At 41.6% G+C, this 17,463-nt stretch overlaps 1 protein-coding gene across 1 annotated transcript in view; it reads right to left on the bottom strand.

The window, feature by feature from the left end:
• Positions 1 to 728: 728 nt before the first annotated feature.
• Positions 729 to 17,463, bottom strand: part of Elavl4 (ELAV like RNA binding protein 4) — a 142,066-nt gene continuing 125,331 nt past the window's right edge. The window contains exons 4-7 of the mRNA XM_035439718.1: positions 9,946 to 10,099; positions 8,201 to 8,426; positions 6,552 to 6,590; positions 729 to 3,674 (exon numbers count right to left, since the gene is read on the bottom strand). Of these exons, the coding sequence (XP_035295609.1) occupies positions 3,305 to 3,674; positions 6,552 to 6,590; positions 8,201 to 8,426; positions 9,946 to 10,099 (789 nt within the window). The 3' untranslated portion in view covers positions 729 to 3,304. The remainder of the gene's footprint in view (positions 3,675 to 6,551; positions 6,591 to 8,200; positions 8,427 to 9,945; positions 10,100 to 17,463) is intronic.

Raw genomic sequence — 17,463 nt, 5'->3', positions numbered from 1 at the left:
TTTGTGTAGGGGTTCCTTATCAAATAGAAAGTCAAGACATTGCTACTTCTAAACAAATGGTCTGATTCCTTAATACAGCACTCAAACTGACCTCAGTGGAGGACAGGGTAGGGAAAGCAGACCCCAACTTGATTCAAACCTACTGAAGACTTGCTGTTTTTTTTTTTTCCAGGTTACTTGCCTACTTTACCCATGAGATGAGGACGATGTCATCTGCTCTTCACACACTACTGAAAGGATCAAGTGAGAGAACGCAGCAGTCTCTACACAGCGTGCCTGATGTATAATGGATGCTTCGCAAAAGGGAACTTTGTCCCCTGAATGAGCTACAGGTATTCTTATAAATAACAGATAGCAACGTGCCATAATGCCCCATGAAATGCCAAATATGGCTCACTAACTAGTACAGTGTGCCTCAAGCTTTAAAAGACCTTCCATTCACCCTGTGTAAATCTGCCTTCAGCCAGAGATCCTGCATTCCTAACAGGTTCTCAGATGATAAGGGTAATGCTGGTTGGGGGCCACACTTTAAGTAGCATGGAACGAGGGCATTGACTTCTAAAGAATGAGTAAACCTTGAGAGACTGGGCTAAGTTGCAAAACAGAACTTTACACTTTTCTTTTTTAAATTTAATGAGTAGATATCAGGGAACTCTGCATATACTATAGAAAAAAGTTTGAATGAACACATTTAAAAATTTGGGAAGCTCAAATTCATTCTACACACTTTCATTTATTGTCTGGACAGATAAAGTACAAATAATTCAAACACAACAAGATTATGAAAAAAAACATTTACAATACTTTCCCTCAGAAATCATCTAAACTAGCAAGATTAACATGAAGTCATTCATTTATAACTAAAGAATACAACTGCCTGGTCCTAAGATTTTTTTTCCTTTTTTTCCCCCCAGATTGAACACATCATAGAGAAGAGATTTTAGCGTGCCTCTCCCGTGAATGCTTAGCAAATGCATCAGAACTTTGCCAGCAAACTGCATTCATTCATAGCAGGTGATGTAAAAAGGTTTCCCTGAATGTTGAACGAGTGTTCTCTGAACTGAAATCTGGTGTTATTTATTTATTTTCTCCAAAAACTGAAAAGAGGAAAAAATAGAAAAAAAATTTAAAGGAGTAGTCTATGATGCAGCCTTGGTTTTTGTTATCTGTCTACCACTACGACGACTACTACAAAGTTTGCCTCTTCAGTGTGCAAACAACAGTCCTGTCTACATGCGCTTAGTGGGTTCAGCATGGGAAAAAATGCACAAAATAAGCACAAGTTATAAATAACCATAACGTTTTATTACCATTAAGACTAAACTTGTATTGAAAAGATTTTATGTAACAAGACAAGAAAAGCAATAGCAAATTTTACTATCAACTAGATTATGCATAGCGAGTAACTGTTTCTATTACCCAGGGAAGAGCATGAACTCTTGGATTTTTTTGTTTCATTTTTGTTTTAAATATATAACCGTACAAAGCACAAACGTACTAAAATGATCAGTGCACTGGACTTGGGAGCTTGCTCCCACAGTCGTTTTGTTCCCCTAGCTCTGTTTAGTTTTCCCCAATCTGAATTTCATTAAAATAAAGACCCAGTTGTTTTTTTTTTAATTTTTCTACTGTGCAGTAAGAAAAAATATTCACAACAAACATGACAATATATCAAACAATAGTTCTACACAAGTTACCTTGATACCTCTTTAACTGTCACTTAAATATCATAAGAAAACATTTTAAGACATATACAAACAAAACTAGCCAAGTGTTACAACTTATAATAAATTAACCAAAGAAAAAATAACTTTATATATATATATTTATATTATATATACACATACACACACAACAGAATGACACAATAATATGCTTCTTCCCAAAGTTTAAGTAAACAAATAAGTAGTCTAGCCAATCTAGCTATATTTGATCTTGGCCATAGGCATCATCACATCTGCAATTAAATAAATAAGTGTTTCAAGCAACATAAACAGTGTTTCAAATGTACCCACACAGCCCAATTTTATCAGCATGGGCTACAAAGTGAATTCGAAAATTGCTTAATGAATGTAAAGCAAATGTATCTTTTTTTCCTCTCCTAAACACGTTTACATTTAACTATGATACTAAGATATGTAAATAATTTTGTAGCACCTACTGCTCAAACTAAGGAAGTTTTATATTAAAAGGAAAATGAATCTTTTTAATTTTTGTTCTGCTGACATCCCATACTGATGACTTAAAGAAAAACTGTCTTTCAACTCATCTCCTTGCTTTTGGGTTTTGACTGTGGGGAACTGTGGTACCCTGGGTAGAATGAACACTCCTTTCCCCTAGCAATTAATATTTTTTATTATTATTACATGCTATGAAAAGATATGAAGATCATCTGTTTATAGCCCATCCTTCAAAAAACAGTCTACGAATCCAGTTTAAAACACACATCTTGATCTCTAAAAAGTTACCAGTGCAGTATGAACGTGACAAAGTTGTCAATTTCCCCTAAATTAGCCAGTCAAAATATTTTTTTCTCAAATCCAGATTCTCTTGTAAAAATTCTTTATATTTTATAAAAATAGATTTTTCTTGAAACCCATTTTCAGCAAAGAGACCACCTCTTTGGCAACAATGTTAATGTTATTAAATTGTTAATGTCATCAGGTACCCCCTTTCCCCATCCCCTAAACAGAAGACTGTTTTAGTTCACATGATATAAAAGAAAAAAGGAAAAATAAAAAAATTTGCAAAAGTTTTTTTCATTTTTGCAATTTTTATTATTCCTCTTTAATTTGTGTGGGGGTTTTTTAACCAATCTGATTGGATCAACATTTTGACAAAAAAAAAAGAAAAATCTGTTTTTTCTTCCTTTGAATCCCATTACTTTGTAAAAATTGTTTATTATTTTTTTGTGTTTTTTGTTTTTCTTCTTCAAATGAGCGAATGGTCATCTTAAAAAGACCCACCTTCAAGGAAGGTAGTAAAGTTAGCTGGCTGGGTAAAAATCCCTGCACATCGCTATCTATGTATATTATATTCAACAACGACAGCTATGAAAGAACATTCAATGCATCAAAGGTAATTTTTTTCTTTTTTTTCTTTTTTTTTCTAAGCATTATAAAATCCTTTCCTGGTACACCTCAGGATAATCCAATGTTTTAATACTTAGGCAACACGGGCTTATAAAGTCCATGGTTGAATATAAGCCTTGGAAAGTTTGTCTCTCTCTTTTGTGTATGTGTGTGTGCGCATGTTTTGTTCATATATATTTATATATATATTTTTATAAGTAAGGGTGAGAAATTCAGGACTTGTGGGCTTTGTTGGTTTTAAAGGAAACTTGCAACACTCTGTCTCCCAGGCGATAACCATTGAGGCTGGCGATGGCCATGGCTGCCTCATCATAGTTGGTCATGGTGACAAAGCCGAATCCCTTGCACTTGTTGGTGTTGAAGTCACGGATGACCTTAACGTTGTTCACTGCGCCAAAAGGGCCAAAAAGCTGCCAGAGGACACTCTCATCAGAATCAGGGGACAGGTTATAGACGAAGATGCACCAGCCTGTTCCTGTGTGACCAGGGATGTTCATTCCCACAAGACTTGTCATCCCGTCAATAGTGATTGGGGAGAACCTGGGGGGACAAGCAGAAGGGGGGACTGGTCCAGACATCAGTCTGACCATGGATGACACACAGATGCACAGACACAGACACGGGGCAAAGGGCTAGTGAGTGTTTGCAGGAGTCTTCAGGGTTCAAAACCAAAATGCAAATGCTAACATCTGTGATATTTCTTCTGATGGGGTGACTGGACAGCTAAGCCATGTACATGCCAAGAGCATGGCCAAGTCATTTCCTAAAAGCCCTGAGAGACCCCAAGATCAAGGCTTTAAACAGTTCAAACACAGTATATGTCCATGCATTGACCCACCCCGAACCTACCCCATCGTACACTGTTGAGTTCTCAGGGAAGGGACTCTGTTTCATCTGTTCTACTGTTGGGTTTATTCATTCAGTGGAATGCATATAGGCTCCCACAGACACAGAGGCCCATAGGAAAAAATACATGGTATTTGATTGAAGGAGTGACAATCTGTTTGAGGTCAATGTTTGGAAATTTTTGCTCTGTTATTTTTTAGGCAGATTAAGGGATGGCTCTAGAAGTGCCCAACTGCACCATCATCACGGTCCCTCCACTTACATCTGTTAAAGACCTCTTGGTGTTACTGAGGTTGTAGATACATGAGGATGTATCTTGCTATTAGCCAGATGAGTGGCTTATATTCCATTAAGCATTTATTCATAAGGGTTCTCCCACAGAACTGGGGCAGTAATAACAGATGTGATACTCCTCGATACTGTATCATCTCAAATCCATCTCTGAGCATCACTGGAAGAGTCCTCAAGTGGTTTGTGTAGTCATAAATTTTGAATTGCTATACACTAGAAAAGCCTTGGTGCATCAACTGTTGTATTAGCTTAGAAACTTCAATTCTTTGTGTAGTCTCAAAGAGGAAAAAAGTCTCTTCAGATTTTATTCACTGTCTGATAAAATAAAACCATGCAGCATTTGTGATGGAAGAAACAGGATACCAGACTCTACGTCAGAACAGTATCGGCAACATATTGTCTCACACTGAACTTATACAGGGAGTTTGACCTATTCACTGATGACCAGCTTGCTTTACTTTTGGATGATTTTTTCTGAGGGGTGAAGGGAGGAAATTGGAGAAAAGGAAGTCCAAAACAGACAGGAGTATGGGACAAAGTGGAAGTTAGGACTGTTTTAAAAAGAAAGCAGACTCTATTAGAGGTTTAGAAGTCTTATTAAAATTTCATATTTAACTAGAATTTAGATAATCATATAGCTGCCAAAGATATGCTAAGTATAACGAATCGGTAAATGTAATTTTTGCTATTATTCACCAAAGCAAGTTTCTTTTTTGCTTAAAAACAACAACAATAAAACAAAAGCAAAATCGTTCATGATACACATCCTTAAAGGGGTAAAATGGCTTAATTATTATTACTTGTATTATTTGTAGTATTTCTAAAGACTATCAGAGCTAGGAAAGGGGTTTTATGTAGGATCGCCACTCCAGGTAGGATGGAGGCTACATCTCGATCTAGGTTCAATAAAAAGGAGAGTCTTGTTATCAAATAGTGTTGGCTATGCTGGATTGGGTTGCACTGGGCTGGATTGGACATTGGATGATGTGGCAACACATGGTGCACAGCCTAGTCTCCTGTGTGTTTCAAGCATCACCTTTTCCCCATAGCATTTGGTTCTAACTCACTAAAGATAGAGAGCAGCAAAGGTATGGGACAGAGCAAAAAAAAAAAAAAAGAAAAAAAAAGATGAAGGCTGCTTGGGGGACTAGGCAAGCAGTGTGTTAGGCATGTGGAGATAGGTTACAGTCAGCCTCACTGGTGCTGGGATTGAGATTCAAGAGGCTGGTACTATGCTATTGAAGTCTGCAGTCAATTAACTCCCTTTGCTATGTGTTCACCTCCAGAGTCAGGGTACTTACCATGTACAACCAAGTGTCAAAAGCCCTGCATCAAGAGAGTGTGCTTTGGGCTATTAAAGACCACATCTCTTTCCCTCAACTGATGAAGGGGCATTAAGGCGTGCATCTCTACTGAGAAAGAAGATAGAGATGCTACATCCTTGACAGTGCAGTAGAGTCTATCAGGTAACATTTAGAGACCTCATGGATTCAGTGACATAACACACCTAACTTCAAAGACTCTGATTTTAGATTGGGCCTGGAAAACCTTGTGATTACATTTAGAAAGTCTCAAACCCTTGATCCTGTTTCAGTCCCCAGTCATATAAAAAGGTTTTAAAATGAAAGAAACCTCAAATTTATACCCCTCCCCCACACACATGTAACTGAGAGAAGACATAATTTAACGGCTATAACCTGTAATAAAGGAAACCCTTGGTTGAGGTGCACACAGATACACTTCATTCTCAAGATGTGCCCTAAAGTGCACACTGAGCGGGGATGGGAGTCAAAAATCCATCCATGTTTTAATCCATGATTTGGCCAGGGTTTACAGTTTTTTTTTTTAAAAAAATCTATTTTTTTTCCCCACTGAAAAATCACAAGATTGTCAGCCACGATTAGCAAAATGCTCTAATTTTGATTTGCTGGGATCTGCCCTCTTAAACTGAATCCTGGCACCAGAAATGCAAAACAGGTGCTCAGCAAGTTTGCAAAATCAGCCAGAGAAGTCAGAGCCCTCTCCTCCAGGGAGGCCACTGAGGGCTAGATCACATGACCCAGGGCTTAGTAGCTGTGGCACCTGAACCATAGGGAAAGCCCACCTGCAAAAAAAAGAAAAGGTGAAACACACAAATACATTTTTGTGTGCCCTAAAAGAAACAAAATTAACCGGGGTCCAAAATTAAAAGTAAGAATTTGACATGCTGGTGGAAGAAAAAGGAAGAATTAAAAAAAAGTGAAGTTAGTGAATTAAAAAAAAAAAATCTAGCCCCAGTCTGTGCCAACACGGACATCTGGCAATCTGTGGAGTTTTAATTACCTCTTTACGCCATAGGCCATATTAAGCAAATTGTCCAGCCTGCAAAGAGAAGGAGGGTCTCTGGGTTAATGCCTCACAGATGGCAAGATCACTCAATGGAACTATTAATAAGAATGCTCCATTTTCAAAGAAGAAAAGCTCGACAACTTTCCCCAATGCTCAGGACACTATCTACTGGTTGCTACTCTCTTCCTGTTGCCAATTGCAAGTAATTCATGCCCAGGTCAATTCTAGAGTCTAAAGAAAGTGTCTAATGAATCTCATTTTCTCTCAAGGTCTGAATTAATTCAGCTTTCCCTTCCCGTCTCTCAGAGCATTTGTGTGGATTTAACTTTTATGTTGTCTGTGATGTTGTTAAAATGGGGGCGTGGGGGGACTGTTCTTAAATTCTGTACCTTTTATTACTACTAAACTTATGAGCAAAGGTTAACAACACATGATCACAGGCTACACATATGAACAGATTTTTTTTTTTTTTGTTCGTCTAGCTGCCTTCATTATATCTGGCCACATCCACAATTTGGAAGGCAGGGAGTCTTTATGAGCTAAGTTTAAAAACAAAAAACAAAAAAACAAAAAAACAGTGTACTACTCAGCCCCAAAGCACCTCCCAGCAAAATGTCATTATGTTATAATCTTCCTCACAAGAGCCACCTTACTTGGGGACAAACTATTCACACCATGGGGCAGCAGTAACCATAGTTTCCACCATTAGAAGTCTGCTGGAAAGGCTTTTTACATAAATACTACATGTGCTTTCCCACAAAATAGAAATTAGATGGCTCGGACCCCTCATGAAATCATTAACCATTTCCAAGTTATGGGGCATAGGAGGACATATGAAGAGGCTGACTTCTTTCCCTTGCTGCGGCCAGATGGACCATTGCTATCATAGAGACCAGGGCCCCTTATTTTCTCAGGTGATATTTGACAATGAGGAAAACCCCTTCATTTCAGGGAAGTTAGTATATGGGCGGAATACAGTATTCACTTAGAATTTACTAAGGGAGGTCAAGACCATGCTTTTCCCTGTACATCAGAGGCTGGTTAAAGTCTTAACTGCTTGCCTGGGAAAAACCCAACTCTCAGGAATGTCCCACAGGGAACTGACCATTACACCAGGGACTTCCTGAAGGTTGGGTACCCAAAGAAAATACTAGTTAAGGTATGGATGAATCTTCATTTTCATCTTCCCAGAGTATGTGACTTAAGAGAGTTAGGTTAACATTAAAGAGAGTCTCTCCTCCCCTGGATCCCAGCAGAGTCACCTAGGAAAAGAGGTGAGGACAAGCCACTCCTGCAAGGGTCTACCCTGCCTTAACTCTAAGCAGCTGCATATGGCCACATCTCAGTGATTAGTTTCATTGAAACTGATTCTACTTGCCTGGCTAAATACAGAGATTTTATTTCTACCAATGAATCTCAAGTGTAATCAGTAGTTACAGTGACAAGCCGGGAGAGGGCTGGGAAGTGTAGTCCTCTTGTATGATTTTATAGGAGTGGCAGCTTATGCTCTGGGGAAGTGTCCCATAGTGATGGCTTGGGTGGGGGCATAGGCTGTTTGCCTTGTTCTGTTCAGAGCTGTAGGTTCCCTGGCCCATGTAGTACTCCATACTGTTGATGGTGTAGTGGGTAGCAGGCATGCCTACCTGAACCTTTGAGCCTGGTGGTGGAGAGGGCCAGGGTAGCGCCTGTTGGGGGACTGGTACAGCTGGGAGAGCAGGGCCTGGCTGGACTTCTGACTGGGGTTGTTGGCAAACTTCACAGTAATCGGTTCTGTAGCACCGCTGGGCTTCTGACCATTCAGCCCTTTGATGGCTTCTTCTGCCTCGATCCTCTTATCAAAGCGGATGAATCCCACCCCTCTAGAGACTCCTGGGGAAGGAAAAAGAGCATTTTTAAAGAGTGAATAAACAGTTGGTATGTATCACCGGGAAACACCTGTTAGATACTTTGTGGTGACTCAATTCACCTGTGAGGCCAGCTCCTTGACTCTCTGTCACTCATCCAAAGGCATCTGCATGCCTTTCTACCATCGTGGCACTGGGCAGAGAACAGAGAGGGTGTTTCCCTCCAGGCCTCTATAATTGCCCTGCCCAGTCTCTATCTACCTTTAGCTGTTTTAACTGATCACCCAAACGTTATCTAGTCCTGTAAAATGCCTTTCATTATCTCATAACTGGAACTGTCATTTATTTGAAAAGCAATCTCTGACCACACACTGAACCCTTTAGGAACATATTCTGTGTTTCTTTTGATCCCTTTGAATGATGTACTTTATGCTGGCCACTTATTCTTTGTTATCTTAATTAGGAACAAATAAAACCTACAAATTACCTTCCCCCAGATCTTTGCTACATGCAGATAAAATCCAGACTTTTCAGGATAGTGATTATTGCCTTTGGCAATCTGGTCTCAATTCTCCTACTGAACTTTATATCAGCCACCCTGACCTGCACTGAACACACTGTATTCTTTCTTAACACCAAACCCTGGGATATACCATCCTCTGCATCTAGACTGTTCTATTCCTTCCTTTCTTTTTCTGCCAGGAAACTGAATCATTTTCCAAAGCCCTATTTCAAAATTGCCTCTGCCATGGAGCCTTTCCAACAACCACCTCGAGGGCACAGTACACCTTCTTCTGAGTTCTCATGGGGTACTGGACAGTCCCTAGCAAGTATTTGTCACGCTAGAGTCATGTGAGGGCAGGTTCTATGTTTCCTTTATCCTTGGTCCTGAGTGTCTCTCTGTATAGTGTTTGAGGTGGAGTCAGCACCATTGGGAGATGTCTGCATGAATCAAATACATGTTTACCTCTACTCTCAGGGGAAACATTCCAAATTTGGATCAAATCAGGAATAGGCAAAAGACAGCGCAGTCCAAGCTACCTTATATCTCTTCCTGAGAGGTGCTGGTTGGGTTTCTTTCTTGTGGACAAAGAACCCTAGCACCACAGACTGGGATCATACCTATGCACTGCTGACTAAGCTAGTGGGAAATCTGACCTCCCACTTTAGAGGACTCCCAATGTGTAGAATAAAGCAGCTTGAAGTTCCTTCTACGTGTCCCTCACTGAGATGTGGAGCTAGAGCTGTACTATAGTTTTACACACTGGCTGGAGGCTAAAGGCTGAAGGGACAGACTTTGAAGGCCACAGAACCCCACTCTTAATAGATGCTCAAATCTTCTTTAATGATCCTACCAGGTAGTTTAGCTGTATTTCCATGGCAGAGACTCTGACATCTCAAGATGACCTGTTTTAAATTAAATACAAGGGTCAGGAATCTGCCTGTTCGGTGTCTACACCCTCAGCTTCAACATCTATGAACCTACTTCTGTGGGTAACATGGCACAGATATAAAGGGGAAGCAATTACAAAGAAGCACTTAACCTGTGACTTGATCAACCAAGATTCGAGAGGTGATAATGCGACCGTATTGCGAGAAAAGCTGCTCCAGCTCCTTCTGGGTCATGGTCTTGGGAAGGCCACTAACATACAGGTTAGCATCCCTGATTGAGGCCGAGCTTGGACGGGCATACGAAACCTAAGAGAAGGTGAGAGGTGTTAAATGCGTGGCAGGCACTCATCCTTAGAGTGGAGACTGAGGTAACAACCAAGATGACAATCCCTTGTCTGTCCTCAGGACTCATGATTCTTGCATAGGAACAATAACAGGAGAACAACAAGAGATGAACAAAAGGAGACTTGTCAACAGGACTTAAAACAAACGCACAGATAAGGGTCTATAAGTGTGGAACAAATAGCTACTGTATGGCAGCTGTTAAATGCAGAACTACCCACGCGTGAAGTTCTGAAGATTTACCTCCTAGATGTGGGAGTATAGATGATTTACTGTATCCAACACATAATAATCTTTGAATAAACCAAAAAAGGGGGAAAAAAACCCATGAAATTCGGCTCTGCACATTCCTTGCCATCCTCCCTACCCCCAATCCCCTTATTTAAAGCATAAAAGCAATCAGGTTTTCTGTGAGTTTTTTTTTTTTTTTTTTTTTTTTTTTTTTTTTTTTTTTTATGTCCCATCCTTTGTGTCTCTCCAATTTGTTCCCACGAGGTCTGCTCTCGCTGAATGACAAAGTGCTGGTGAAATGGGGTTGAATGAACATCTGCTTGTTAAACTCGGGATGTGACCTTGTCACATCTGCAAGGACCAGTTAGTTGCCTTTAACTTTGAGGCAGGGCAGATAAAACCACAACAAACAAAAGCGGGGGCACAGTGGACAAGAGTGAGGGGGAGGACAGTGGGAGAGAAAAGAGCCTCACCGGTGCTTATAATAAGTTTGACTTTGCAAATTTGTTCTGCCAGATCTCTCAACTGCTTTTTTTCCTCCCCAAAAAGCTAACACAGAAGTGTAAACAGATCTGAAATTCCATCTGCAAGAAGCCAAATCTTTAGCAGTACACATAAGCAAAGCAAACCCCAGCAGTCATTAATTTTAGACTTTCATTTACTTATTTATTTATTTTTTAAGAAAACAACATCAGACATTTGAAATATAATTTACAGCTAGTCTAACAAAAGCACTTTCCTGCTAAAGCTATTTCTGGGACGGTTGGGGCTCAGAATAGATGATGAAAACAGTCATTTCAGAGTACATCTGACAACGGTGGACAGGAAGGGACCTACATGCCTTAGCATTTTTCAGCTGGCAGTTTCATTTAGTCTATATAACAGATTCGGGAGACCTACTAAATCCATTAGAGTGAGAGTGTGTGCATGTGCATGCATGTGCGATTGTGTATATGTGTGTGATTGTGTGTGCACGTAAAGCATGGGTCCACAACAAATGTCATCCTAAACCAGACCTTTGACATTAAGAGCTAAACCTTGAACAGCAAAGTGGGCCTTATGAGATCTTGAGGCAAATAAAATGAGTGCAGAGAGAGGATGAAGGATGAGCAGACCCTTACTCATGGCACATTCCCCCACTTTATGACAAGGACACTAGGTCCCTTTATGCGTTCTGTACCTAAAAATAGATGTTGACTCAACAGAAAATGATGTGAATGACTAATCTGCCTTGCTAGCCTCCTCTCACTGATGGATCAGGCAGCTGCCTTTAGTATCTCCATCCTCTAGAAACCCATGGGTGGCCTAGGAGGCCTCTGTACATGTCACATCTTCCCAGAACAGGGCAGAGAAGCAGAGTGGCTTTTACATGGTAGATAACTGTGTGCATTTGGAGCTGGAGAGCTAAAGGATCAAGAACTCCATGTAACTGTTATATGGAGTAACTCTACTCCACAGAAAGTGCTGCTATCCCAGTCCCCTAAGGGGCAAGAACAGGTTACAACATAGCAGAACTATTTTTTCATTCAGGAGGAAGCAATGGCAGGAAAGAGGAAATCTGTCCACAGTTATAAGGCTCGCTTTGTCTCAGCTTGCCAATTACTGATATTATCTGAATACATTTGTGTTCTCTCAAAGTTCAATCTCCTCACTGCATGCCTTCACTCAAGGGGAAAGAGGCCAAATCTGACTCTTGTAAGGGCTTAGCTCAAATGCCACCTTCTTTTGGCAGCCTTCTCTGTGTGACATTGCCTCACCCTGAGATCCTCTTTAGGGGTCCACTCATTCTGATTTGGAGACTTAACTTGCCATATAGTCTCATGGTTTTCTTGAGGTGTGTGTATGTGTGTCTTATTTACATCTGTGGCTCCACCTCTCAGCACGGAGCCTGAAAAAAAATGAATGAACACCCACAGCTCATGATGGATGATGCTGGTGTTTGGGGTTCTTCAGAGTTAACTATAGCTTGGCTCCTCCACTAAAATGATCACTGAGCCTAGCACCGAGAATCATAGCCGTGTGCCCTCTCTAAGCAAAGAACTAAGATAGGCTTCTTACTCTCTAATGTCTGAGATTGGAAAGACCAAGAGAAGATACCACCTGGCTTAGCAAATACTTCTGGAGGATCTATGCTGTGTATTGGGAACACAGCACAAACCAGACACCTTGTCTACCTTCAACAGAGACAACAGGTATCTCGTAGGATTTACTAAATAAATATGGGGTGAATGGGAGAATGGATGAGCAAACATAGTGATCCAGTGTCACAATGTCACAAGGCAAGTGTCATGCCAAGGTTCTATGTTAGTGTGAATCAAACACAGGGGAGGGGTAAGTTGCAGGTTAGAAGGACCAGGAGACTATAGAACTGTAGTGAGATAGGTGGTAGGATGGATGAGGAAAGGGTGGCCTGTTGGTAGCCCTCTGTTTTGAGGATGGTCAAAGGCTTAGGAAAATGCCTGGCAGTGTACATTTTCTACCACCCAATGGCTGTACAACACATTGAAAAGACCTCGATGTCTACTGGTTTGAGGTAGCTAGAATTGGGGTCCAGAAAGGAGCATGTTGAGGGCAGACTCTGCTGGGCAAACAGAGTTGACACTGGAAAGTCAATGACACAATCACAACCATTTCCCCCAAATATGACCCTGAGGCAGAATCTCAGCAGAACTGGGAAGAATTATAGCCATAGATCCTCAGAGACTGACCCTGGGAGGCACACGGCAGCGATGGATCTAAAGGCAAGCAGTATCTCGGTTGTTCTACTCCCAGCCTAAGCCTGTTGAGATTTTCTCCTTTATTTAGAGCCACATATTGTTGTACTTTTAGACCTCTGTGCAGCACCTCTGAGGAGAGGACCAGGCAAAAGGGATAGGAAAATGATTTGCTCAGTCTGGCATCTAAATGCTCATTCCCAGACCCCAAAAGTTCAACTTTCCTCAAACATTGGTTAAACTCTAGCAGAAGGACTTCAGTGTTAGGCCCTTTGCTAAACTGAAAGCTGTCCCCCACATGGTGACCTTCAGCCCCTGCAGAGGGACTGTATTGGTGGCATGTTGACCCTCTTGAGCTGGTGGCCTAGAGCTCAGACTTCCAATGCTATACGTAGTGCCCTGGAGAATTTCTCTTGCCTTGAACCACCAGGGTCTTGCTCATATCATTCTTCCAGAATCTTTCAAAAGATGACTGGCATTTCTAGGCCAGCACAGCCCTTGTTGTAGACGAAGCTGTGAGTGAAGAAGCCACTTCTCTTTGGGTATGGGTGGCCCAAAGTCATGTGACTGAATGGCTGGCTTCACAGAAAAATCTCTGTGAAGAGATTGTTCAGCATTTCCACATGCCCTTGATCTCTCTTCTTGTGAGTTTAAAGTCCCCCTACCCACTACAAAATGGACACAACAATAACAACAAACTTGAGAGCCTTGGTCCTAGAAGTGACCTTGAAAATTCAGAAGGAACCCAAGAAGGGCTCAGTATCTACTAAAGACATTTCTGAGAACGCGAAGTTCACAACTACATGAAGGTCTTATACTACCCCTGGCCATCACTAGCTGCTGCAAAGCTCTTCTTTCTAGACCTCAGGGACATCCCCGTTTTGATCAGCCTTCTTCCTTGACTGGTGCTTGCTAACATGTTAGTCAACCACACTTTGAAATAAGTTACTCCAAAGCATATACTGATACTACTTTAACTGAAATTGAGATCCCAATATAGAATGGAAAAATACAGAGATTAAGAACAGCTTTGGTGTTAAGCTTTAGCTATGAATCCTGCTTGTTTTCCAGATGTGTGACTTTGTGCCTTTCTGAGTGGTATCACTTGAGTAGCATAGCTCAGGAACTCTCTAGGAGAACCACTTGCATGTAAGATTCCTAGGCATAAAGACTGGCTCCAAAGTAAGTGCTCAATAAACTGTGACTTTGACAGGGTTGCCATGTAAACAGTTCCTATTCTAGACACAGGGGAGCTGAAATGCGTACAACGGTTCCTGACATGCAGGACTGCTAGTCTAGCCAAGGAGACGTGTACAGCTTCATTATTAGAAGATCAAGCTACAGATTTCCCACAGTCTGTTGTAACACCCTATTCTCTGAGTGAATACAAACTCCCCAGAGCAGGCAGGTCCCCAGGGAATATTCATTCTAAAGAAACCAGGAGAATGGCAGCAGAGAGCAGACTCTAGAGGGGCCAGGGCTTCTATGAGCAAGCCCTCCTAGGGACCTGTATTCCCACCTGTGGGAGCAGGGAGAGCAGAGAGCAGCCAGCTGGCTCCTGGAAACAACAACTTTGATTGTGAGGATTGGTTTACCTCTGTGCCTGTGGACGCAGCCCTCCTCATAAACAGGACAGGCGCCTGCTTTTGTGGCTCCAACCTTTATGTTCCTCTCTGCACCTGCCACCCAATAATGCTATTCTAAAAGAATATTGGGAGTAGAGCCTCATGGTAATACCTTAGATGCAGTTTGCTCCCATCACATTTTCTCTGTTCAGAACTCTCCAATGTGTCTTAAACACCTTGTGATGGAAGCCGGACTCCTTTACCTAGGTACTCAGCGCATCTGGCCCTGGCATCTGGCCCAGCCTCTCATCTCCCATTGACCTCTACATGCACGCTATGCTTCAGTTCAGACAAAACCATAGTCACAGGTTTCTGGATGTGTATTGAAAGTTTCTACCTCCATGCCTTTGTTATTGCTGTGTGTTTATCCTCACGGCAAAATGAATCCCTGATTACCATCCTAGGCCTTGCCACACCCTTCTTGAGGCCCAGGCATACAGAGCTACTCTTTCCTTGAATGCTATGGGAAGTGTCTGTCTCAGTGGCCATAGCTATCAGACCCTACCTCCCATCAGTTTTCTGCCTGATGCCTAACCTGCCCCATCAGGCTGCATATCATGGCAAACTCAGCATACTTTCACTTTTAGTTTCAAAGTTTTACTAGGCAGGAGCTCAACTGAAAGTAAACGTTAGTTTCAATTCAACTTTAGTGAATGGATTTCATATACTTTCCCAGGAGCTGATTCTAATGGAAAGAAAGAGGCACAGAGTTAGGAGTATCTAAAGGTACCAGAGGCATATCTAATACACAGTAGGGCAGATGTCTTTTTAAGAAAGTGGTGATGATAGGTTTATGCGCCTTGAGACTTCTTTTTAAAGATCTACCAGGCTGGGCTGGAGAGACAGCTTAGCAGTAGTAAAAGGCTCAAGCTCACAACCAGGAAAATCTACAGGACTGTCAAAGGCACATGCTCAGCTCAAGGTTCTCTCTGTCTGACTGGGGCCTCTAAGTGGGTGAGACGTGGGAGAGGTTTCTCATCATGATTAGGGGAAGAGCAGATTCCAGACACTGAGCTGCAGATTCCTCTCCACTAAATGGAAACTCCTGCCTCCTGCTTCATGGAAGATTGGTAGGAGTGCTGTAGCTGTCTGGAAACTCCACACTACTTCCTAACCCATCCGGGGCTCCTGACTCTGTTGTCTGTGCCTCAGTAAGAGTCAGATTCTCTCTTTTAATGCACCTCAAAACAGTTGGATAGAGGAAGGGTTCTACCTACTCCTTCTCTGTGTCTGTCATTCACCTTAGCGGTAACCCTACTCATCTTTATCCCTGGGAGCATTTTTTGAGCGTTCACTGAAAGCCATGATTTCCTACACATGAAAAATCAGTATTTCCATTTTCCAGATGATAGACTCTGGTGCAGTGAGATCAAATACTTTGCCAAGGTCATCTGAACTAAGACAGACTCAGATATGACTCAAAGTTCTGGGATCTTTCCACTGGGCCATACCAACCTGGACAGTTAAATAAAAGCCATATTCTTGGCACAAACTGTTACTCTTCTTGGGAAGGTACCAAGTTGGAATGGTCATGCTGTAATATTTTATTAGACTATTAGATCTGGGAAGTAGCATCCCCAAAGAGGACATACATTTGAAGAAGGGAAGTGTGCTGCCGAAGGTCATCCAATATAGTTTTATAACAGAGCTAGGGCTTGACTATCTTAACTCAGAGTTCTTTTGAGTGGACAAAAGGGGAGGGGAAGGAGAGCTGGGTGCTTTAACAGATGAGTTGCCTTGCCCTGAACCTCATGATTACTATGCAGAACTGACTCTAATCCTCAGGGTCACAGATGTCCTAGACCAGCACCACCATCATTCCACAGAACTTTCTGGAATTAGGAAAACATTTGATACCCATAAGGTTTGATGGTAACTACTAGCTACCCATAGCTACTAAGCACTTTAAACAGTTTGAATGTGACTAAGAAACTAAACTTTTATTTAATTAACTCAAATTGCCAAGCAGCTTCAGGCACAGAAACAATGCAAAGTTGTAGCATTTCAGAGCTAGGGGGCATACAGGCACATCTAGTCAGAATTCATGCCAGAACATTATCCAGACAGGTTCCAATTGAATGGCTCTGATGATGAAGGGCTCTTTCCTATTCAAGACCTATACTGTACTGATAGCTATATAGGTTTTCTTCCCAGCTACTTTAAATGTAAGGTTGAAGCAATGTGTTAGCCTCACAACAAAATTGTTTCCAGGAGAACGGAACAATAGCCATCGTTGGGTAGATATATGGGTGCATAGCTCTTTTTTCATCTTTGTCATTCACCTCTGTTCAGCATTTGAATGTCAGGGCTCTTTAAAACAGGGATATGAAAAGGGACACAAGATATCTGGTGGACTTGGGCAAGAGAGGCCCACCCACTGTTTCCTCTAATGTAGAGATATAATCCCAACAGCATGCTCTCTCTCTCTCTCTCTCTCTCTCTCTCTCTCTCTCTCTGTGTGTGTGTGTGTGTGTGTGTGTGTATGTGTTTGTGTGTGTGTGTGTGTGTGCTCAAATATGTGTGCTCATGTTTCTCTGATTTTTTTTGAGGAGCTCACAGTAAACCATTGACTTCTTTTACATTTACAAATGCCCTCAAACTCCACCCAAACACTTCTAAAAACTTGAGTGAGCCCCCAGCTTGTACCTGTTCAATTTTGTTTTGTAATCCAGACGTATGACACTGAGAATAACCTTCAAGATGCTAGGATCCTATTAAGTGCAGTGGGCTGAGAAGGCAGAACTGTTTCTATTTCCAA

Source organism: Cricetulus griseus, chromosome 2 (assembly GCF_003668045.3).
Source record: "Cricetulus griseus strain 17A/GY chromosome 2, alternate assembly CriGri-PICRH-1.0, whole genome shotgun sequence".
In the NCBI taxonomy this organism is placed as follows: Eukaryota; Metazoa; Chordata; class Mammalia; order Rodentia; family Cricetidae; genus Cricetulus; species Cricetulus griseus.
Note: the sequence above shows the minus strand (reverse complement) of the source record. Positions and strands in the feature narration are given on the sequence as shown.